The sequence below is a fragment of the Vidua macroura genome, chromosome 4, assembly GCF_024509145.1.
Source record: "Vidua macroura isolate BioBank_ID:100142 chromosome 4, ASM2450914v1, whole genome shotgun sequence".
In the NCBI taxonomy this organism is placed as follows: Eukaryota; Metazoa; Chordata; class Aves; order Passeriformes; family Viduidae; genus Vidua; species Vidua macroura.
In genome coordinates this window covers 44,384,622-44,408,415 of record NC_071574.1, presented here as the reverse complement: position 1 = coordinate 44,408,415, position 23,794 = coordinate 44,384,622, and the positions used below count along the sequence as shown (strand labels likewise).

Sequence of the window (23,794 nt, the reverse complement as noted above, 5' to 3'; positions counted from 1 at the left end):
GGCTATGTTCAAAATACAAAACACTTTTAAAAGTGCGGTTAAAATCAGGGCTTTAATTTATTAAAAATTCATAAAGATTAAAAACCAGAAGGCTAGATTCTCAACAGAATATAAATTATAGTTGTTTTTATTTGAATTGAGCTATAGTGATTTATCAAATTGAGGATCTGGCCTTTCCAATATAACATTAAGATAAACCTTGCTGTTAAGAATTATTTGTTCAAAGGCAGAAGCTCCCTTCAGAGGATAGTAATAATACTGAAGTTTACCTATTCACTTTTTATAACATGTTAAGAGAACAGAATGAAAAGCCATTCCAGAAAAGCAGACTGAACAATAAAATCTAATTATTCTAAATTGAGGTATATTTATATAATACAGTTCTTTCTGTAGGTCTGTACTTGAAGGAGTAGTGTGAAATGCTATCTAAGTAAACTTAGATTACTACCACTTTGCTCTACTAGAGTTCAATTCTGCACTGTCTCCAAGCATGTAAAAGCAGCCATATGAATTACATTTTTAACTGCTGGCTTTAAATAAAATTTAAACAAAAAAAATAAACTTGATGGAGTTGCAGCCTAATATGGCTGGCAACCTTTTTAGTGAGTTTCAAGACATTCCAAATTTTGAATATTTTTCAGTTGTTTACTTCTGAACTGCTGATTATGAAAACTATTACTCCTATTCTTAAACGTATCTGAATTCTTAAATGGGATTAAACTTTCTGGTGAATGGTGAATCAGTCCCTTTCTTAAATTAGTATTGCCATGCTCTGTTCAGGTTAGCAAATACTAAAAGGGAAATTTTGTGTGAGGATAAAAAACACCAGTTGGTTATGGTTAGTTTATTTTGATTAACAAAATTTGGAAGAAATATTCTCTGTAACAGTTCCTTTATGGGCATAGCTTACATTAACTTACTAATTCAGAGTGATGTTTTTGTAAGTGATTTCTGTAAGTGATTTAATATTCCCTAGTCTCTCTACTGGGTATGTACTTCACTCCCATTCAAATAAAACATGTAGGAAAATAGGCTGAAGAATCGGGGATTTTATCACCTTTAAAATTTTACCTTTATACCTTAACTAGGTGGTTTGGAACAAGGGTAAGATATAAACAAACTTGATAAGAAAACATAAAGAGGCAAGAGTAAACTGCTTCGTGTACCTTTTGTTACAAAGGCTGTGTGAGTGTTGTTACATTCCTTGAAGTTTTGGACACAGAATCTACTGAACTTTCAGCACTGGTTGAGAATTGAGTACAAATGGGATGCATTCAGATGCAGCAGCAGCAACTGCTTATTAATGGATTTTTTTTTTCAGGATCAAAACTTCATTTGTCTCCTGAGTCAGGGTGTCCATTTGTTAATTTTACTTTGCTGTAAAGGGTATTAGTAGGAGAATATGCAAAATAATTGTTCTAACCTCTTGTGAAGAAAAAAACCAAAGAATATACATAATATGTCTGAAGGCAAATGAGCTTTACAAAAATAAGCGTTGACTGCTTCACCAGTGAGGCTAACAGTAACACATCTTCAACCTTGTGTAAGAGAGTATTTTGGAATTTCATATGTTAGGAGAAGAACTATTATTCTGTCCAATAAATAACTATGGAAATGTACAAAGTAAGGAATAATTATGTACAGCATTGATAAAACAACCACTATATTGGCTTAATGAAATATAACAGCAGATATTACCTTTCTTTAGTGTACTGTCTTAAAATTAGTAATAACTTGTTCTGTTTGGATCTTAACTTACACAATTGCACAGTTCCCTTTCTTTGGATTATTTCTTTAGGCCACAGTCCACTTCCATTCTTCATCTGATGAAAAGATGTCATTCCAGACTGTGTAAGACTTTACATCATCTGGATCCTTGCTGCCGTGCAGGTATTTCAGCCTGCCAGAAATACAGCTTCATCAGAGTCCTTGCCACTGTCTTCACTAGGCAAGCAGCCACCCCCACTTGGGGACCTACAGCTTAAGTCCTCCACACCAGACTCCTGGTCACTGTTGGCTGAGAGGTCAGGATCAGAGCTCTTCAGGTTGTCCTGTGTCAAAATCAGGGCGGAATCTTCATCCCCTTGAGAAGGGCTCCGGGATGGGAATGATTTCAGATCATTGCTATACTCCTGGGGAGTGTTAGCTAAGCTGTTGTTGGAAGTATACAGTCCAAATTTTTTGTTTTGGTCTTGTTGCTTACTCTTGACTTTATTATTACCTGACTGTGATTTCTGAAGATTTGCCAATCTCTGAAATAAAGGAAATAGGATTTATCATGTGGACACATTTAGGGCCCAGAAATCCTCTTATATGTCCTTGCTTTCTTTCTTTTTAAATAAACTTCTAGAGCCCAACCCACCCTTTAAGACTGACTATTTGCATTTATGGAGTATGAGAAGTGCACAATTTGTCAGACACCAATGCTGAATTACAGCATTCTTCTGAGCTACAATTCCCTCTGAGTTACAGAAGGATTAAACTTACTTTCAGTAGTACTTGTGCATCAACACAGGTCAAATTTTATTCTTAAAGAAAAAAAGTCCACTTTTGTGTCTTAAATGCAAAACATGCACAATAATTTTTCTGAGAACAAAGATGATGGCTGAACATCCTCCTGCCAGAAAAGGATGTAGTGTGGAGGGGACTCTGCAGTATATGGAGCTGGGTTTCATTTATCATCAGTTACCAAGTCTGCTGTATCAAGCTCAGCTGTTTATTACCTCTTGTAAGACTTCCAGCTCTTCTTCCAGCTGCTGAGTTTCTTCCTTCACTGCCATCAGATAATCGGTAACTGACTGTCGAGGATGCAGCCCCTTTTCAAAGCGGTTGTACATGCCACTCCAGAACCTGGAATTGATGGCAAGGTTAGGAATTTTCCCATTTGGTGAACCTCATGAGGTTTAAATGCACACTTCTTTCTTTTTTTTTTTTTTTTTCCCCCAGACACATATTGTCCTAAATGATCTATCCATGCTTATTCATCATTAGACTGCATACACATAAGTTCATAGACTATTGAGCAAGGTTCATTGTTCATTTGCATTTCCTCCTCAAGGTGCATCCTGAAGGTGTGACTCATAGGCAGCTGGACATAAGCAGCTCAAACTAATTCTGATAGACAATAGAAAGGTGAATGTAGTTTAGATCACAACTGAGAAAGGTTCACTGAATGCAAAATTTTGCAGGCTCTTTTTCTGATATTATTTTCTTGCTCTACACTGTGGGCTTTAGGACAATGGTACCTATAAAATAGCCAATGGTAAAGACAGTTTTTCATATTCGTAACTCTCAACTGTTGTTCAACTTCCCACAAACTCAACTTGGAAATTCTGTGTTACTCTGGTGCTCCTCCTGCCTTGCTGGCAATAGGGCCACAGGCAGGCCCTGAGTGTGCAACCAGTTCACCAGACAGGTTAAGTAGCCAAGCCCTGCTGTCTGGCAGCTGTCTGGCCAAGGAGCTGACAGATATTTTTGGAGGACGTGCATGCTGCTTGGTGGCTTATTATTCCTATCCCAATAGTATACTATTTAAATCACATTCCCCCTTATCATCTGATAGTTCATGCTTGGAAATCTTTACGCACCCAAGTAATTTGATTAAAATCAACAGGATTACTTATCCACTGGAGGATCTGCTGTATCAGTACTTCTTTTATAAATCCCGCTATCCCAAAGAATACGATTAATGACTATTTTTAAATTGTTTTAAAGTGGATGTGACCTGGTATAGTAGACATGAAAGAATTCAATTTCTGTCATTTAGGATTTTTATTGACTTTTTAACAGGTGCTATTACTTGCAACTGGAAAACAAACTGATCAGTTTTAATGCATTTCTATTCAAGTTCTCCCAAAGTGTGTTAAGACTAATGGCACAATTAATTAACTCAGAATGTCAATAGTAACATTTCTAAAGTGATGGTATTTTGTTATATTTTGAAAAAATATCAGGAAAAACTTAACTTCATTTTACCTGATATAACAACATAGGGAAAGTCTGGGTCTTTTTTACAAAATACTTGTTTTAGCAATGATATAATAGGATTTCTTGAAAAGATCCTTTTTACTTTTGACAACAACTGATCCAAACTAACATCACAAAATCTTGGAATAGAAGAAGTTAAAGCAACTGTAAATTTAGAAACAACATATGACAACAGGACTGAAAGAGGCATTTCTCAGTGGAAGAAGTGAGTAACCTTGAAATTAGGACACACATCAATATAGCTTTAATCTTAATCTTCTTTTCAGACTAATACTCTGTTGTGGAATGGTGCAGAGGTGTTGGCTGACTATGAGCACACAAGGAACAAACATACTGCATCTGAGACTGAATTTATTCTCTATAAACAGCCTTATAAAACAAGAAATACTTATATACAAAGGCATTGTGTTCTGTACTAACCCATGCTACAATTCCCAGCAGCAAGTGATACTACCTACTTGTATAAGAAGTTGCATGGAGCTATCTGTGGGTGCAGGGTCCCTTGGGTTTGACTGTGGTCTGACCTGTATAAAGGATTCAGGTAATCAGCACGATTTTTCCACAAGTGAGCCCACAATGAATACGTTCGTTCTTTGATTCTGAAAAAGAATACATTAAATGAAAATATATTAAAGCCTCTATTACAATTCAGGGATAGCTAAAGCTTAGATGCAGCATTCTTGTCCTCCATACTTCTAATCAGCTTCCTTAACAGAATTACACTTAAGTTACAAGCATAGAGAAACAGAGACCCAAATTTCCTTGTTGGTCACTAAAAGCAAAATCTAAACCATTTCCCATAAAGCAAAAACAGCTAGAGCAAGTAGGTGGAGAGACTGGTTCCTTTGTGAGGTGGAGAGGACAATTTCCATAAAGTGAGCTTTCAGACTGATCTCTGCACCAAAGGGATCCCCACATTTAAAAGCACTCCTATCCCACTGAGCTGCAATTTCTTACACAGTTAGGTCTTGGGATGTGGTGATCTGTGAAGATTTTGATTTTAAATGGACATTCACTGTGGCTGCTCTGCATTTGAGCAGTGAAAGGGACCAAATGGCAGCAGCCAGCAGTAACCAGCACCTCCTCTCATTGCTACTGCTGACATCATCAGGCTGCTTGAGAAAAGCAATGGATATCATCATGTATCAAGGATCCAGGGCCCTGGGAAGCAGATACAAACATGAGCCCTGCCAGGAATGATGATGCTGTCTTTCTTTGGACCTCAGGGCAGGTAGCTTAACTCATAATTGCTTTGGGGCTGGTCAGCAGAAGGACAGTCTGCTGTCTCAGTCCTAGGACAAAAAGGCTATTCATAAGGAAGTACCTAAGAAAGCAGGACTAAAATGTCCTGACATGAGATCCAAAGACAGGTTAAAACACAGAGGAGCAGTAATTCTTAAACTGAGAACTTAACTAGAGTTACTATCATTTCATATTGGAGTTACAGGGCCAGCTTGCCTTGTATTTTGTCAGGGCTGCAGTAAAGGCAGGCCCACATGGCTGAAGGCTTAATGCTCTTGTCAATTTTCACTAATCCCTGTCACACACACCATGGATTATGCTCCCAGCAAAGCTACACTGCAGAGGATCAACTTTTTTTGGTATTAATCTGTGTTGCCAGAAGACAACAGGTACCCTGTGCCTTATGAAACACATACATGCAAACTGGAGAATGTCTGACTGCTCAATACACCACCAGCAACAGACCCTATGCATATAGAGGCTACTAAAGAAAACATTTTCATACTTAAGCTCTCTTCTTTCTTTCTGGCTGTTACACAGGAAATTCCCAAACTGGCAAGAATAGATGTGATGCTGTATGTGGATGAGGAATCTTTCATTGAATTCAAAGGCACAAGGAAACTGTTCCATTAACTGCCAAACACATTCAATGAACTGGTCAATAACAGGTGATATCTCCTTTGGATCTCCATCTAAATTGCCGTACCTGAAACAAGACAAGATACATCCAATTATAATCTGAATTCCTGTAAGAAAACTGAATTAACTCTAAGGTAAACAAACCCCTCTACTAGCATGGTACATTATAGGCATTCATTTCTAAAGTCTAAACTATTACTATAGTTTTACTTAGAAAAATGATGCAAGAATCATGAAGTAGAATGGAGGCAGAATTACAAACAAAAAAGCCTCTTTTATTGGGTGTCTTGTTATATTACAGCTGCAAAAAGCTGGCTGCTGCATAGCCACATTTTAATGCTATCAGTATAAATTGTACCCTGGTAACAAGTATAAGTTATCAGAAGAATGGCTGCAATGACTTAATGAGAAAAGTGTGTCTTAAGACAGTTTCTTAATAGTAAATTATTCCCCAAACCAGAAAACTGAGCAGGAGAGCTACCTGCTTTCATTATAACCTCAGCAGAAAACAGGTTAAAGCTGCCCTCTCTTGGTGAAATTTCTAGGAAGTGGGAAATGTTTTTACATGGTACTGTGACTGTCAAGTGAACATGAAATTTTCTGTGTAAAAAAATGCCTCTTGGAACCACTTGCAATGAAGAAAAGGAGACTGAAAATAAAATACACATAGAAGTAAAAGGTATTTTGTAAGTCTACATAATAGGAAGAAGCTTTTTCAATCAGTTATTCTCCTGGGGGGGGGGGGGTATGTGTATTTATATGTACACATGCCAACAGATTAGAATTTTATAAACATCTAAAACTGCAACTTCTATTACCATCAAAGAAAACACAGCAATATTGCACAGCAAACCAAAGCTATCAGTGGTTATTGCATTTCATAATACCTTTTGCCACTGATAATCATAAACAACAGACAGTATCATATTAACTGTAGTAATTCCTACAGAATTTCACAGGTGCAGTGAAGATGCACAGATTTTCTGAGTTTTTTTTGTTTTTTTAAACTATAACAAATTTATATTCAAATCAAGCAATATAATGTAATTAAACCTCAATATAAAAATTACATTTTTAATTTTTACAGAAAATAGAAGTCATGAAAGAAAGAAAATGTGAAAATGTATCCATGTTTAAATATATTAAGTCTTCAAACATTTTCATTATATTATAGCATTTACATTGGGTCGATGTTCAAAATAACTTGTTCAAATAAATGACTTTCCACTTGACCTGACATTTCTAAGCAGATCTTGCTGGGTTTTTTAGAACAGACTGTAACAGGAAGAGAAACAGTATTTTATGTAATAGATAACTCACAGACATGCCTAAGATTACGTACTGCCTTGGAAGATGCAGAAGTCCCTTTGATGAACAGGGACTTACGTAGGGGGCCTTGGCACTCCTACGAGATCTGCTGGAGTCCAAAGGGATTTTGCAAGCCAAATACACACTACTCACATGGACCTCTCAATGCTCGTAGCAGCTGCAAGACCAGCACACAGGACTCCCCTTAGTAGTTTTGGAGTGTATATATAGAAATATCTCACTCTGACTTTTCCAGGCAGCTAAATGATATAGTTGGAGAAAAGGGTATGGCAGTTTCCTGGGGCATTCTGTGGCTGTGTTTTGTAAGGCAGCAATGAAGAAGAACTAGAATGACAGCAGATACAGACTACATAAATATATACATATAGAGAGAGGAAAACCTTAGCACTGCCTTACCTGTGGTTAAATTTGTGGCCAAAGGAAACCCAGTCTTTTTCAATTAACACCTAAAATGAAAATATTGCATTCAATGTTGTGGAGTGGAGCTGACATGTTGAAGCAGGCAGAAGGGTGGTGTAAACTAGAAGTGTTGGAAGCCCAGTTAATTCTTAGAATGATCAGAAAAGTGGCAAGCAAGATCAATGTAAGCAATATTAGAATCCTAAATAATTTTCAGAATTGGCAGAAAAATAATGAGCACTGCTTGCCAGCTCAGGCAAATAGCACTCTTCATGGATGCAGACAGAGTGCCAGTATGTCAGCACAACTTCAAATATCTTGTTTCATTGCTTTCTAAAATAGAACTTATAAATGTCTCAAACATCTTTTTAACATGTGACCAGTAACTTGATAACCACTTCTAGATGCTTTACTACTGCTGATTGACCTGGGAAAGGAACAGATTTTCCAATAGAGCTGCTCATTGCAATCTAATATCTAGAAAAGACACACTTCTGACACTCAAAATTAAAATGCTCACTGTGAATGAATACAAATTCTTGCTTTCACAAAAGCTCTTTGGGCTGTGAGAAAGTCTCTTGGTCAAAGTTAAAAAAAAAAAACCAAACAAAAACCAAAACCATAGGTGACCAACTGATCCCCACCTTGAATAATGTTTCATAGAGTAATTGGGAGACTTTAACATGAACATATAGAAGCCTTCCCTCCTACTTAAAAAAAAAACCAAAAAAAAAAAAACCAAATCAAAACAAAATAAAATGGTATATTTAAGGACAGTTTATTTCCTATTTAAACAAAGATATTAATTTGAAGTGATGCCATACTACTTCATTTACTCTGCAAAAGAACCTGCTTACCATGAATCCCTTCATAGTTCTGTAATATGGATCCAATAGAAGGCTTGCTACAGAGCAAACCTGGGCTGTCCTATCCCAGCCATCAGAGCAGTGAACAAGCACACTCACACCTTCCTCAGCCACAGCCTAAGGATACAGAAAAAGTCAGAAAGTTCACAAGCAGGGAGGAAGACAATGGCAGGAGAGAAACAGTGAGACAAGAGCCATAGAGAGAGTATTAATTTGGCAACTGGGAAAGCTCATTCATTTTTTACTCTACCACAGTGTTATTAAATAAAGTTGAGTGTTATTTGTGTAATTTGAAAATCAGTGTTATTACTCTAATTTGAAAAGTTTTAATTCACCCCAGGCCATGCAATATGGTGGTTGAGAATTACCTGTTTATGCTCTACTACAGGAAGATGTGGGATTCATTTCAGTTAAAATACATCAATCTGTCAGAGCAGACAACTACCTACAGCAGATTCAGATGCTCCAACACATCTCATGTCACTTACATGCCACTAAAAGCATAGCCACACTTGCAATATGGCTCTTAATTTTTCATCTTGATGGCAATGTCATTAAGGGCGATGTCTGTTTCCAATGCCATCACTAGCCTGGACATTATTCCAGTACACTGCATTGCACTGGTGACATGCTCTAAAGGCTTCTGAGGAAGCCTGTGGTAGTGGGAAACTTCCATGTCTAATAAGCAAGATTTTATCAGTATCTTTAATGTAATAATTGGGGAGAGAGGATTCCATTTTATACATAAACACATAAAGAAGAAATTGTACTGAGTTCTCCAGAGTGTCGTATTATTTTTAGAACTTGAGGGTTGGCGGTTGTTTTTTGTAATTCTAAGGGTTTTGGCCTTTATCATTTCTAAAGAGAACTGAATTTAGGAAGTAGAAAATAAAGTCGGTTAGGAAAAATACTGTTAGGACAAAAAAAAGAAAAACATTTAGGTTAATTTTGGGCTTAATAGGAAATGATAAATAATAATAAATTATCTATGTTTATCTCAAGAGAAAAAAATAGAACCCCTGTGGGCAGAAGACTGAGAACTGAGAGCCGTACAAATAAGAATGGGTCAAAATGTATTGAGAAGGCACTAGGCTAGCAAGCATATGCACAAAGGATAATAAGACTAGCCACTGGGGAAAAATTGACAAAGCTAATGTAAATTACCTGCTTTCTATGAGCTAATGAAAAGTAGTAGGTCTGGGAGTAATAATACATGTATTTATTGCACAGTTGCTGTTCAGGTAAGAAACTACAGTTGCCTACTGAGAAGAAAGAAGCAATGCCAGAGAGACAAGCAGTTAGTGAGGAGGGAAACCCATGAAGTTTTATCTGTATAGTTGTGGACAGTAAGCCATGTGAATAAAATGGCCAATAAGAAATTGTAATCTCAAAAATAAGAAGTGAAGCAGTAAAAGGCAGAGCACAAGCTAGGGGGTATCAAAATTAAAGTTACTGCTGGCAGATGACAAATGTCTACATTACTTTAGGGGGGGAGTAGGGGAAATAATTTCTTATAAAAGCCAAAACTGTTTTCTGGAAAAATTCTCAAGTATATAAAAGTAAAAGATGTTAGAGAGTTTGGCCATGGTAATACACAGGAGTTGGTTCAAGAAGTGAATTTGGTTGGTTGTCTGATAACTCAGAGGCGATAACACAGTAGCTATTTATCGTGTATAATATAATGTATTATACATTATATATAGCTATATGTATATATTACAACTACCACTTCCACAAAGAAAATGTCCAGAAACCAGTGGAGGAGGCAGGGCAAACAGGGAAAGAAACAGTAACAATCACTCTTGGGGAGTAAAGTAAGGACATTCAAATGTCTGACATAACAAGATACGTGCTAGTAGAGGCTTCAGCACAAAAGAACGCAAGATTTTGTTTACTATTTTAGAAAAACGTCGACACAACAGCACCTAAGAATCATCTCTCCTCATACACAAAAGCCCATCTTGCAATGGGCTTTTTTCAGGTATAACATCACTGAAGAGATAACAGAAGTTACCCATAAGCAGAGAATTTGGTCCTCATTTTCTGTATCTGCTTACTCCAAGTTTCGTTCTCAGTTTACACACTTTACCTTCGCAATAAAAATGCCAGCGTCCATAATGGCTTTGATGTGCTTCAGCCAGCCCGAATTTTCTAGGCCCCACAGAAAGTCGCTCATTGAAGGTGATTTCAGCTCACAAACTGCAAAGATACATTTTAAATGTATAGTAATTAGAGTCCCTTAAGCTTCATTGACTGTTCAGCCTTGGAGTTATCTCTTCTTCAGTTATCCACTGTGTAAAACATGCATCTTTTGAAAAGGACTACATCTTTGTCAAAATTAACCTTTGAGGAACACATATATTTGAGAAATGGGGCTGAGTCAAATTGCACCCGATATGTTGATTTTCTTTAAAAATAGAAGCTGTCATAAAGCCTATTGCAAACAAATCCAAATCTATCCTTCTGTGAAGAATGTATTTTCCAAGATTGTGTTAGGAGTGAAGTTTCAAACCCCTGGAAGGAGTTCATGTATTTGATGATGAGGGCTTGGAAACAGAAAACATTTGATTTCTGCTGTTAGACAGGCAGATAGACACCTAAATGGTTCCACTGGCTCCTACTCCCAGCATCACCACAGATGATGGTGGTTGAGTTAAAGTGGTTCACTCCACAGTTCTCCATCGTTGAATCAAACCTTATTAAAGCTTCACTTGGAGACAAAAAGTTTTCTGATGGTGAGGGCAAGACATAATCTATCAAGGAAAATACTTCCCTGAAAATCTGCCAAACTCTATGGCACATTTGAAGAAAAAAAAAAAAATTCCTCAGTTTTTACTCTAAGTTCCTATTCTGCTGTACCCAAGTATCTATTTTTTTTTAATAATAAAGAGTTTGTGACATCAGAAGAAAAAAAGCAATCAGAATCTAAATAAGGTACCTCAATCCAGCAGAACACATACTGAATGAAATTTGATGCAATCTATTTTCAACAGTAAGATGCTAAAATCACCCTATAAATAGACCACGTCTTTATTATGATCCATGTAGAGTTATACTGTCTTTTAAAGAAAAAATATATTCACCAGTGAAATAAATTTTCAGAGTACAGTGAAAAACATCATGGCTTTTACTGAGTTAATGTATGTTCTGTCAATTACTAATGTCTTAGTAAGTCTCTTGTGGTCTGGAAATCTTAAAAGACTAATTTATGGCCATTATGGCCCCTGGCATAGCTTTATTTTCCTTCAATGTAATTGAAATTTAATTTTACAAGCCAAAGACAGAGTTTATACCATATCTGAACTATCTGACTATCCTAACTCCATTTAGTTCAGAAGCAAAATGGCCTAATGTGTCCACACAAAGTCTTGCAATGTTTATATGCAAGGCCCCTTCCAGATGGTTATTTTTAAAGTAATTTTTGGAGGATATTTTTAAAGATGCAGAGATAGCAGCACGGAAAGTGAACAGCTTTCCACATGATTAATGTTTCTGTGCAGATGGAAGCATGACCAATTAGTGGCTGAATACTGGCTGAAGCTGCTGTCTCTGTTTACAAAAGCCCAAGGTAAGGCTGAAACATGCTTTGCTCATTCCCACTCCCGAACTGGAGTCAATATTTACTGATCACTTCACTGAGTAAAGTTCATACTGTCCTAAATGCATACACTGTGTATTTCACATGACTTTGGCAACCGATCTGGACCTTAATCCTGAGTTCAATTATGAGGCTTATCCTAAAGGGAAAGAGCATTTCCATCTCAGCAGAAAAGGTCCCAAATTCTTTGAGAAATATGGCCTGCTTCATGCACAGTGTATGCACAGGAAAATCAAGAGCCAACGGGCAGAGGTCTGAGAATTTCAGCAATGCTCCCAAGTCTCAGAATGGGAGGAAGAAAAAGGACACATGTTGGAAACTGCCTCTTCCACCAGTAAAAGTACCAGAGGGGTATGCTGGACTAGACCCCCCATTCCTGGCAGGACAGCCATAAGTAGAGGAAGGAATAGTTACTGTGGGCCAAACCCACTGGGTTTCTCACTGCCTGATCTGTCACAGAAGTCCAAGGACCAGAGGGCTGCTCCTACATCAGCAAGTGCTGATGCTGGTATGAGGGGAGGAGAAGCTCATATTTGCTCTTTAAAAACAGACAAGGAACATGTGGGGCCATCACCTTAGTGCACAACATACAGGAGCCAGGTCTCAGCTGGCCCCTGGATGTGCAGCACAGCCCACCCCATCCCAAATGCCAAACAGCAGCCTTAGGCAGACCTTGGATCTTTAGCAAGAAAAGTCCCTGTGTAAAGTCCTTCTAATATTAAAAATTATTTCAAGGAAGTTTGTGCACAGGATCAAAATTATTTCAAGGTTCTTCACATAGACCCATCTATAAATGGAGAAAAATAAAAATCCATACTATACTAAAGGCATCAGAGATATTTTTTTTTTTCTGAAAGAAAATTCCATCATGTTGAAATGCATTTCACTTCCACAGTACAGTCAAAACTCAACATTTTTTGCATATCCTGAAAAAAAAAATCTTATTCTAAAAATTTAATCATTTTATATTGCTGGTATAATTAGCCAAAAATCAACATTATACCAGGGTAAATATATGTTAAAATAAGATGAATTGGCTAATAAAGTCAGTAAAATCACAAAGCTGAAACCAATTTTTTACCTACTCAAATAAAATATTGATATTTTTGTAAGTATAAATTTATTTCCTCATCTTTTCCCCCCAAAATAATGAGTAATTAAATGAATACATTCCTAATATAAGTGCATTTTCTAATGGAAAACTGAATACTATTTTTTTTTCAAATTTTCTTAGCATTGGAAGTTATTTAAAATTGAATATTGAAAATAATCTGCAGTCTGGCATGTGAAGATCCTCTGCTCTTCACTTCTACCTAGCACCAGTAAATTGAATTAAACTGGCCTTGCATTTCAGCAACACATCTGGCTAACTATATTATCTTCATGTCCTCTTTTCATGCTGTATACTTCCAAGCAACAATACAGCTCACATTAAATTAAAATCAGTTTTCATCAGCCTCATTTGTCTTTTCAAAGGTTTTTATGTACCTTACAAAATCTTACCACAGATCATGAGCAGCAGACCCATTCTGTAAAGAGTCGTGTGACGTTTTACTTAGGATTCACATATGTACAGTGATATTGCTATCGTATTTATGTATTCTTTTAATTATTTATATATTTTATATTGACATTGATAATGCATCACAAATTGATAATTATTGATATATCATTGAGGTATTAATTTATAAAAAATTAAAGCCATATTAAATGTGTTTTATCATCATCCTTGACAGCCTTTTTGGCTCTAGGTCTCTTTGTATGCTCAAGTCAAGTAAAAGCTCACCAGAAAAACAGATTAAGAGACATATACAAATGGAAAAAGATAAAGACTACATAGCATCTTACATAAGGAAAGCCCTAGTACATTGAAAGTCATAAGTTTTTTCTTTTAAAAAGGCCTTAACATCTCTGATTCCTAATCTTATCAGTCAAGTTGCTACATGAGAGATTTCAACACAGCAAATATAAAACCCAGTAAAAAAGCAGATGTTTTAATCATATGTATTATTTGAAAATAGATGCTAAGAATTTGTGCCCTCCAAGCAGCCTGAAGTGTTAAATACATTAGAAGTTACCTTGCTACATGCAAGTTTGGGCCCTGGGCCAGTCCCATGAACTTTTGACTCAAAAATTGTACACAGCACTGCCCGTGCAGCCAGACTGGTTGTTTACTATTTTAACTTTGATAGTCTTGAGTTGAACAAATAAAGGGACCTGTTTACTCACCCAGCCTCTCTCCTAGCCAAACAAGACTTCCTAGTGAACAAAAAAATCTTTCTGTTTTCCCACCTGAGACCCTTAGACTAAGAAAACTCTCATGAAGAGATGTTTTACCTGCATCACACTTTAATGTTGGTTTCCATAAAATGCTCTAATTTGAAAATAGAACATGGCTTCCCTACCATGGAGAATTTAAGCCCTTCTTAGATTTCAAATTTACATTTGCATGCACTCATGGGAGACAGGTGAAGAGAAAAAGAGCACGGGCAGAACATCAAGTCAAGAATAAGAACGATGAAACTGATCCAGGAGGTGACAGAAGTTGTTGTTGATGTACATGAAGTAAATATGGAGGCATGGTGGAGTGAGCATTATTTCCTATTTGCTTGTTAAAAATCAACAGGTCATTGAGGGTGAAGGATGGCTTATTTATCCTTGCTCTTTTCCCAGATGACCTCTAAACAGTTATGTACTGCAAGTATGAAATGGCAGAACAGCTTTGCTGGTTTATATACAGCTAAGTATTATAAGGCAAATGGTATTAATTTCCATGGGATATTGAAGGTGATGAATTGTTACACCCATTGACTGTAAATTTCATTACTAGGCCTGATGTGATATATTCAATGCAGGGCATGAATAAGTTTCTGTTAAAATTCACAGTCTAAAGTGCATGACTACCTTATATGAAAATCACACCATAGTTTTTCTGAGCTTTAAAAAAAAAAATCAATCTGTATTTTCTATTAGCCTTGAAGTCAGCAATAAGGGATTTTTTTTCATTTCACCATCAAAATGTAAATTTCAAAAAAAGACAGAGCGCAGCAGGGTGTACGAAACTAAAATTAATTTTGTCATTAAATGATATCTGGATTTCAGTCAGGAAACAAGGTATTTTCACAATTAAGAAATCACCAACCAGTATTTGCCATGATGCTCCATTGTACAAGTCCCATTAGCCAGCAGGCAGCTGCATGCAGCTGCAATAGATAAAGATTACTTTCCATACTCTTTTTCACTGCTGCTGATTTCAGAGCAGTTATTCTGATTTCTTTGACAGAAGGATCAATTCTTTTCCTCTAGTTTCCAATAAAGTTTCCAATGAATATTACCTTCAAGCATTTTCTGCAGACTATTTCTCATAACATGGATGTTCTCAATGCCTATGAATTGAAACTTGATGTTGGAGTAGTTGTCTTCATTTTCATATCCCTTCCCTGCTGCTCTGTTTGCCATTGCGTTGAGCTGAAAAACAGGGAAAATTGGATGAAAACCAGTAGCAGAATCTTTTCAAAACAAACTTTGTGGTCTACAGCAATAAATCAGAGTGGTTTAAGTCAGTCACAAATAGAAAGCATTTGCCACGGTGCCAACACAAGGGGCTATGAATGGGGGATCTGTTTGCAGCCTATTGCAGGGTGCTGGGGTGCTGAGTCTCCGATATCCCTATTTCACACACTGTGAGTGAAACTTCATTAGCGAGGTTAAACACAAAACCCGCACAGCTTAGGCAGGATTCCTCTGAAAGAGCATAAAGGTTTTAATTTTAAAGGGCAGTTTTGACTTTGTGTTGGACCAGCATTATGTTTACTAGCAGAATGTACCCAGGAGGTGGCAGTGTCTTATCTGCCGTGCCACTGATTCATAGCATGTGCACACTGTAGCCTTGCCAAGTTTCCTATAGCAAAATCTCACTGTGGAATGGAAAGAGATAGTCTTTTTGCATAAAGTCCATGCTTTTCTGTGAAATTCATGCTGTAGTGCTGGGGGACCTTCAAACTTTCCAAGAAATATGAAGGCTCTGAGTGTGACAAAGCAGCTCAAGTGACAGAACCTTTATGCCTCCAAGCACAAGTAACAGCTTCTGCTCAGGAAAGATTTAAGAAAGAAATAATTAAGGATATAGACTTCATGAGGCATCAATTGGACAAAAAGTGACTTATCTTCATTTCAGTGAGAGCCAATGCTCATGAAAAAGGAAAAAAAGTCTCTCTTAGACATTGCCTAGGGGACAAGAGGCTGTGCAGATAACTCTGTCTCCAGTTTATTTCCCAATAGTGCAGGCAGTACTATTGATTCACTGCTTCTGTGGTCACACCTGAAACTCACAATAATATATTTCAGTGCTTAGCTAACGGCATCATGAGAAATACAAGAATGTCTTTTTTTCTGACCTCTTCCACCTGAAACACACATACTCCCAATATTAAATTTTAATTTGGAGCCAATACACACAATTGGGGATTGGTTGTCTGATGCTGTCTTCTCTCCAACCAAGATGAACAAGCCCAGCCTTTTTTACATTATATGTCAAAATAGCTTTTCAAGGACCAAACATGATCTCTTAACTTTCAAAGGAAATATCTAGAAAGTTACATTTGTGGACCACCATTAGGAATTGAAACATCACACGAATTTCATAACACAACAGAAGGAACCACACTCTGGGTAGGAACCTGGGCAAAAATCCAACACTTTTGATTTATACAAATCTTGGGCAAAAGTTCTTTTAACTTGTAGAACGCAATTCAGGAAAGAGCATGAACAAAAGACTCCATTCTTGTCTATCAACCAGCAGTCTGCTGATATTTTGACTATCAATGGACAATAAAAAAAAGATACAGCCTGTGAATGGCATGTCAGTTAAGGACAGAGTCCTCTGTGTGACTTGATACAAAGATATAAATTATCTGCTGAATCCTAATCTTTCTCTTTTGAAGTTGACATCAGTGTTCTTGTATAAACAAAATGAGGCAGTCTCTGTCTGCAGTAGCCTATAGCTTCAAGAAGAAAGATCTGTACACATGAGTCTCAGCCACCACAAACCCCTGAAACACTAAATGAAAAACATTTATCCTCTAACTAACCTAGTACTCAGCACATAAATAACTGTTCCTGCAGCAGAGCAATTTTATCACAAATATCCTTTCTTAAAGAGCAATCTGAAATAGCACTCTTTGAAAGTAAATAAATATAAGGTTAAATTTGCAAGGCTTTCTGACACTCATTTATTTTAAATACTGTCAGTTGCCAAACTTTGCAGCTGCCACAATATTTACTAACAAGTTTTCCACATCATCTACCAAAATTCCATCTGTTGCTCTTAAAGTAGTTGTTGTGAAGCTATCTAAATTGTGCATGTCCTTGATTAATCTCAGTAGTGAATATGAGGATACAGCCTGTAAAGGTAGAAGACCCCACTTGCAAGATTTTCTAGCATTTTCTTTAATCTGGAAGATAACCAAGTCAAGTCTTGTTATAAAGATTATGGAACGAATGTGTTTTAGTCTACATTAGCTTCTTCTGTGATTACATAGAGAAATGAGGGTGGCTTAAGTAAATTTGTATTTGGTCATCCTGATATATTCAAATGAAATGGAAACAAAGCTTTCTTCCACAGACAAATCTTTTGTTTGGAAAATTAACAAGTGCAATGAGGGAAGAGCACTTGGGAATGCTGAATTGAAGGATCCATCAAAGCGGCTGTGCGTTAACCCAGGATGCAACACATCAACGTTCATAATCTTTATAAGAACTGGTTCTTAAGAGAAATGAGGCAAACAGCTTTTTAGCTGCCTACAGGAATGGAAAGCCTTCCACCAGACTTGATATCTTATCTTTACATTTGTTAAAGGCTCCCTGAGGAATGCCAGGAACTGCTTCCACCAATACCTATCCATTGCTATATGCTCTACATTTATAAATGCATTATCAGGTGCAAAATTATAACAAGGCTGTATTTGGCATCTGGGATCACAGGATCTTTGTAGATCTGTCAATTTTTGCTGCACAGAAAGAAGTAGGAATCTTATATACATATTTCTTTACATCAAAACCTTTTCTTAACAAAACAGTTAAGTGAAAACAATCTTCATCTCCTGACTGGCTCCTGAAGAAGCCAGCATTGCTGGAAATATGCTGGCATTCATGTCTAAGTAAGCCTAATTCAGTCTCTCCATACTCTCCATAAAGTATGGGCTTTTTTCACTGCACACAGAAGGCGTCTCAAAGTAATTTACCAGAAAAAGAAATTAAAGGACAGCTCTTCCTGTTACTACCTGGTAAAACATTAATAACCAAGTCAGTAAGTCATTAGCAATAAATCAATTGCCTTAAATAGGGAAGAGTACCAATACCATCAGACAGGAAACAAGCTATAACTTTCTACACATAGAAAACTGCATTAAACAAGCATTATTTAGGCAGCTAGGTCTGTACTTCATGTCTAATGCCCTTTCTGAACACAATGGTACTGATCCTTTCCTAGTGCTCGTCACAATTCACTCGCTTCAGGACCACAAGTAAGCTGGTAGCATCCTCATCTTCCCAACAAAAAAGAGGGAACTGAAGGTTAAAGGAGTTACCAGATTACACAGCCCTTGGTGTGACTTGAGTTAGTGAGACATGCCAAGGCCCTCATTTTCTGGCTGCTGCCTCCCATTAGAGCTGTAAGCACTCACAGCACTTTCCCACCAACACTCATGCCTTCAGTCATCAGCCATGCAGGTTTCTGGGATCTGCTCCAGCTCTGCCAGGTTTGCCCTTCCTCACTCCATTTCTCATGTTTCTCAGTTTTACTCACCTTGCACTTGCCCCTCTGTCTTCTGATCTCAGGATAACGAAACAGCTTCCTTGTTCCTTTTTCTCAAACATTTATTCTCATTTTTTCTTTTTTCCATGCTATAGCTAATCCTATACCTACAAGGGATTCTGTGGAGGTTTGCCTCTTTAGTTTCTTTTCTTCACAGGCTTTGGTAACTTCAAGAGGAAAGTTACTGATAGTATAAGAAAGAACATATCCCTACTCTCACCTCCAGACACTGCAGTCTATCTAGTCTTTATCACCTTGAGCTGTTTGCTAACATGACAATTTCGACACAAAGTTTTTTAGCTCTCACACTCTTCTAGATTATTATTGAGTTTCTATATTTCTCCACAGCATAATTTTTTTCTAGAGCTTTTTTTCTTGGCCAGAGGTTTTTAATCAATTATAGATATGGCATCTGATGCCACTATTTATCATATTTCAGATTGTCTCTCAAAACTGCGCCTGGCTCTCAGCGGCCACGGGATGGAGATTCGCCGGTCGCTGTCCCGCTGGTGGCCGCAGGGCAGACACGCGCGTGGCCGCCCCCGAGTCTCTGCTGAGATTGTCGCGGGTGGCAGTGATCGCTGCAGCGTGGGCAGCACTGCAGAGGCACAGGGCACGAGGAAACCGAGGCACAGGAATAAGGGAGGGACACTTGTCTGAGTCTCCAAATGTTTAATCTCAAAGTCGGGGCAGAGCAAATGAACCAAATCTGAACCTGAAGGGGCTACTTTTATAGGGATGGGGGAACACGGGGAGGACGCAACCTTTGACCAATAGGAGGGCATTAGGGGAGGGGTGCAGGGTAAGGGCTCCCCAATAGAAGCCAACAAGGGGAGGGAGCAAACCTTACAACCCAATTCTGCCCTGAGGAAGGGATGAAAGACAGGGAACACTCCAGAACCAAAGGAGTGTGCTATCTTTGACAGACAGGGGTGAGACAAGGGAACAAGGGAGGTGTACAGGTGGATTGACATGTGGATTGACATACATTTTGGCAGGGAAAACTGTGGTAAACAACTCAGGACTGAACCATTTGGGAACCCAAATAGGTACAGAGACTGAACCATTACAAACTTATAACAAGGAATATTAAAACCTACTGCAGAAGAACCAACTGTAAAATAACAGACTACCACACAAATCCACCAAAGTGCTGGAGATATTTAAAGGTCTCTTCCATTCCTGTCATCTCAGTGACTTGCCTTTCTTTAGCCTTATGCAGGGGTCATTGGAATTCTCTCACTTCCAGGAGAAATCATTCATGAAGAATTACAGTATAAGCAGTCAGAGGTTTGCAACATTACAAACAATTGTAAAACATAATGGGAATTATTTTTTGCCAGTCTCATCAGAAATATACTTACTTGATAGCTCCTTTGCGTGTGTAAACAGTTACAATTACACGTTATTTACTTTTCTGTATCTTGACATTTTGCTAAGAACAAGAAAAGGGAAAGGTTCAGTGTAAAGGAGAAAATTCTCCCAGAGATAATAATGTGGTCAAGGTTCCTAGTTAAGATTCCCCTGACAAATCTTCATATACCTGTGGAGTTACACAGGTGCAACTAAGATCAGAAGTGACTTGGTCAGTCACTCAGGTTGTGTGTCTTCCCTAATGTATTCAGCCCAGACTCAGTCTTGCTACGTGCAAGAAATTTAATGCACTTACTTTGGGCCGGGTGTCAACAACATATATGAAATCACTTCCTGGATTGGCTTTTCTGATGGCCTGGAGCATCTGTTCATCCTCAAGGCATCGAGCACTAAAGCCAGATAAAGGTTGGCTGCTTCTACATATGGAGGCCTGCAGAAAAGCAGACAAACAGTCAAAAAACCTTACAGAATTATAAAGTAGAAATTATTTAGTATCCAGAAGCCTTTTCAAAACCAGATCATTAGATGTTTGCATAGATGTACAATTACATGAGAAAGGCAGAATGGTAAAATTAATCACATGTTAATAAATGCATTATTTTTAATTACATGTTAATAAATACATTCTTTTTTAAAAGGCAAGGAATCATTAAAACAATACAACCCCATTGGCCCAAGTCTAGTCTTGAATCCAAATTTTAGAGCTATTTTAAGTACTGTATTTCCCTAATGTGGAATAACTCCTGAAAGGTGATATTTTGAGGATGAGTACAGCCTTGAAATCATGAGAACATTGATATAACATAAAGAATAGGTCCTTTTGTACTCACACTTAGCAGGCACAAGACAAAATTACACCCAACCTACACCAGTGCCTGCTTTACTAAACAGCCTGACAGCAAGAGGCCAGGAAAAAAAATGTATAACATGCAACCAGATCACCAGTGATGGGGTATTTTTAGCACTGCCTTTGGTCCTTTTGGACCTCACTGCATAACAAGTGGGTCAGGCAGCCTGACTCCTGGAGTACTTGTATTAAGCAGGGCTATTGAAGGAGGCAAGAGAGCTTCTCCACAGACCCATCAAGATTACCTTCTTTCAAGATAAAACCAGGAAAGAAGAAACAAAATGTGAAATGGGCGGGCAGGGAGATTTTTATTTTTGCTAGGCAGAGGACAGCTCGATTTATAGAAGGCAAGGGGATAATAGATGTACTTCCTAAGCACTGAACACAAGCATGAAGAGAATCTGTCTACTGAAGGTCACAACCTGTGCAGGCTGTCTTACAGATTATTTATTACTGTGAGAAAGGACATGCTTTTTTCAGCCTCATCTTTGAACTATCAGTAGTTAGTCAGTAAAGTATGGGTCTTTAAGAGAGAAACCCAGAATTGTGTGAGACCCTGTTCAAACTTTATTAATGGTTTTGCAAACAGGTTCTTGTTAATTGGAGTTTAGTCTTCTGATCAACACATACTCCAGTGATTTATTACATGCGATTGCATAAGCTGGACAGACAGTTCCAGACTTTGATCTTATCATATTCACACAGACTGTGTAAGATGCAGAGGTGTCACATCACCACTGAATTTGTCAGGACGAAGGAGCTGTGTGAAACTTCTGTCTATGAAAGACTGAATGACTGGTACCTGTGTCCTCTGCATGCAGCAGGCTCTTCCCAAACTGCTGTTAATTCTTACCCCTTTCCTGCCCATTACTCTATTTACTGGCACCTCATGGCAACCTCCAAACTCACAAGGAGGTATTTCCTCCAACACTGCTTTTCCTAGCTCTTCAAACTATAAAGGTTCCAGGAGTAAACACAATATTTCAGATTCTGCTACTTTGAATATTAACCTGAGCTTCAACCACAGCAGGGAAAACATTCAGGCTGAAACATGAAACTCATCCAAGATTAATTACTATATATTGATGGTAATCTACCTGACCCTGAAACCTTTTTTTTTTCACTGAGATTTGGAAATGTCCAAGTGTTTTGAATTCTAGATACCTATATTTGGACATAGTTGATCATGCAAAGTGATTAACTCTGAAAAATTTGACCTGAACAAAATGTTAAAAAAATATTTAATTTATGCAGAGATTGTATTTACTATTTAAATCTTCCTATTCTCCACTTCATTGTAAAATTCACAGATCTTTATGGTAGCAATGCTCTGATGAAATTCAGGGTAAAGGAGTAAAAATAATATCTCATTCTTTTCTTCTGAAGCTTAAATATGTCCCCACCTGCGTGGCAAATGCTACAGATACCCTGTAACCCCAGACTAGCTCTGTCTCTTGTAAGGTCCTGACCTTCTCCCAACACTAGGGAAGACCTCTCAGCTCTGGACTGCAGCAGGAGTCACAGAGATCCTTTGAGAGTACAAAGGGCACACCATTCTCCAAACTGGTAATGCCAGCTGAGCTAAGGCAGTCCCTAAGGGGCTGGAACACAAATGTAAAAACACCCAGTTTGGGGCATCCTTCAGTCCAAGGGTCTCCTTTCTCATCTCAGCTGCCAGAAACAGAAATGCAAATAGTCTAGGTACGGATTTTTATCCAAATGGTTACAGATAAGTAAAGCAGTTCGTTGCTCAGCCCTGAGAATGTTTGCTATGGAGAGGGGAAGGTGGAACTCCTCGCTCTTGCAGACAAGGAAAATCTCCTCAGCAAAACCACAACACACTGCTCAGCCAAAATTTAGTAGCTCTTATATCCATCCTTTCTGTGTCTTTTCAGAGATCTTTTCTTCAAAAGCTGCTCCTGATTCTCTAACTGATGCAAGTATCATTTCTGACCTCCTCAACTTGCTCTCAGGCTACTAGATCCAAAATTGCTCTGTTCTCCTCCCAGTCAGCTACTAAGCTGCCTGCTACTGACCTTCAGTGCTCTGCCACACATGTCTCAAGGCCTCTTGTACTACTCCACTTCCTTGTGATACAGGGATAACATATTTTTTTGTGCTAGCTGGATGATGAAACTGGGTTTAAATGTCTGCATTAAATGTCTATTAATGAACTAACCACACTAACCAGCCTACACAAATATTTTTTAAAATTAAATAAACACCAATTTTGTCTTGCAAAACCTCACTAGAAGAATTATGAGGCCAAGGCCAAAATAAGCAAACACTTTGAGGTTACAAATTCACACTTACATTGTTACCCTTGCAGTAGTAGGAAAGAGCTGGGAAACGCCTTCGGCTGCGAAATTTAGAGCTCCCCACTATGATGTGTGCAGTTGCAGACTTTGGTACATAGACTTCTGTAGGATAGGAGTCACAAACCTGTGAAAGGAAACTGTTTGTTTGGTCTACAAAGTACAAGTAGCATTAGCCATTTCCACAGCAAAAACAAAGTATCAAGGAATTCCAGCTCAGGGAATAGTCTGTTATTATGGTATACATATCACTGCCATTGCTCAAAACATTATTTTGAAGCTGGAAAGTATTAATCCTAACTTACAGATGGAAAAACTGAAGCAAAAGGGCTGAAGGGCTGTATCTCCAAATGTTAATTCATGTTTTATTGGGAACAGACAGGT

At 37.9% G+C, this 23,794-nt stretch overlaps 1 protein-coding gene across 1 annotated transcript in view; it reads right to left on the bottom strand.

The window, feature by feature from the left end:
• Positions 1-1,584: 1,584 nt before the first annotated feature.
• Positions 1,585-23,794, bottom strand: part of MTMR7 (myotubularin related protein 7) — a 54,321-nt gene continuing 32,111 nt past the window's right edge. Inside the window, exons 6-14 of the mRNA XM_053976670.1 lie at positions 23,409-23,537; positions 20,544-20,678; positions 15,396-15,528; positions 10,552-10,661; positions 7,594-7,643; positions 5,735-5,935; positions 4,446-4,586; positions 2,724-2,850; positions 1,585-2,252 (exon numbers count right to left, since the gene is read on the bottom strand). Of these exons, the coding sequence (XP_053832645.1) occupies positions 1,896-2,252; positions 2,724-2,850; positions 4,446-4,586; positions 5,735-5,935; positions 7,594-7,643; positions 10,552-10,661; positions 15,396-15,528; positions 20,544-20,678; positions 23,409-23,537 (1,383 nt within the window). The 3' untranslated portion in view covers positions 1,585-1,895. The remainder of the gene's footprint in view (positions 2,253-2,723; positions 2,851-4,445; positions 4,587-5,734; positions 5,936-7,593; positions 7,644-10,551; positions 10,662-15,395; positions 15,529-20,543; positions 20,679-23,408; positions 23,538-23,794) is intronic.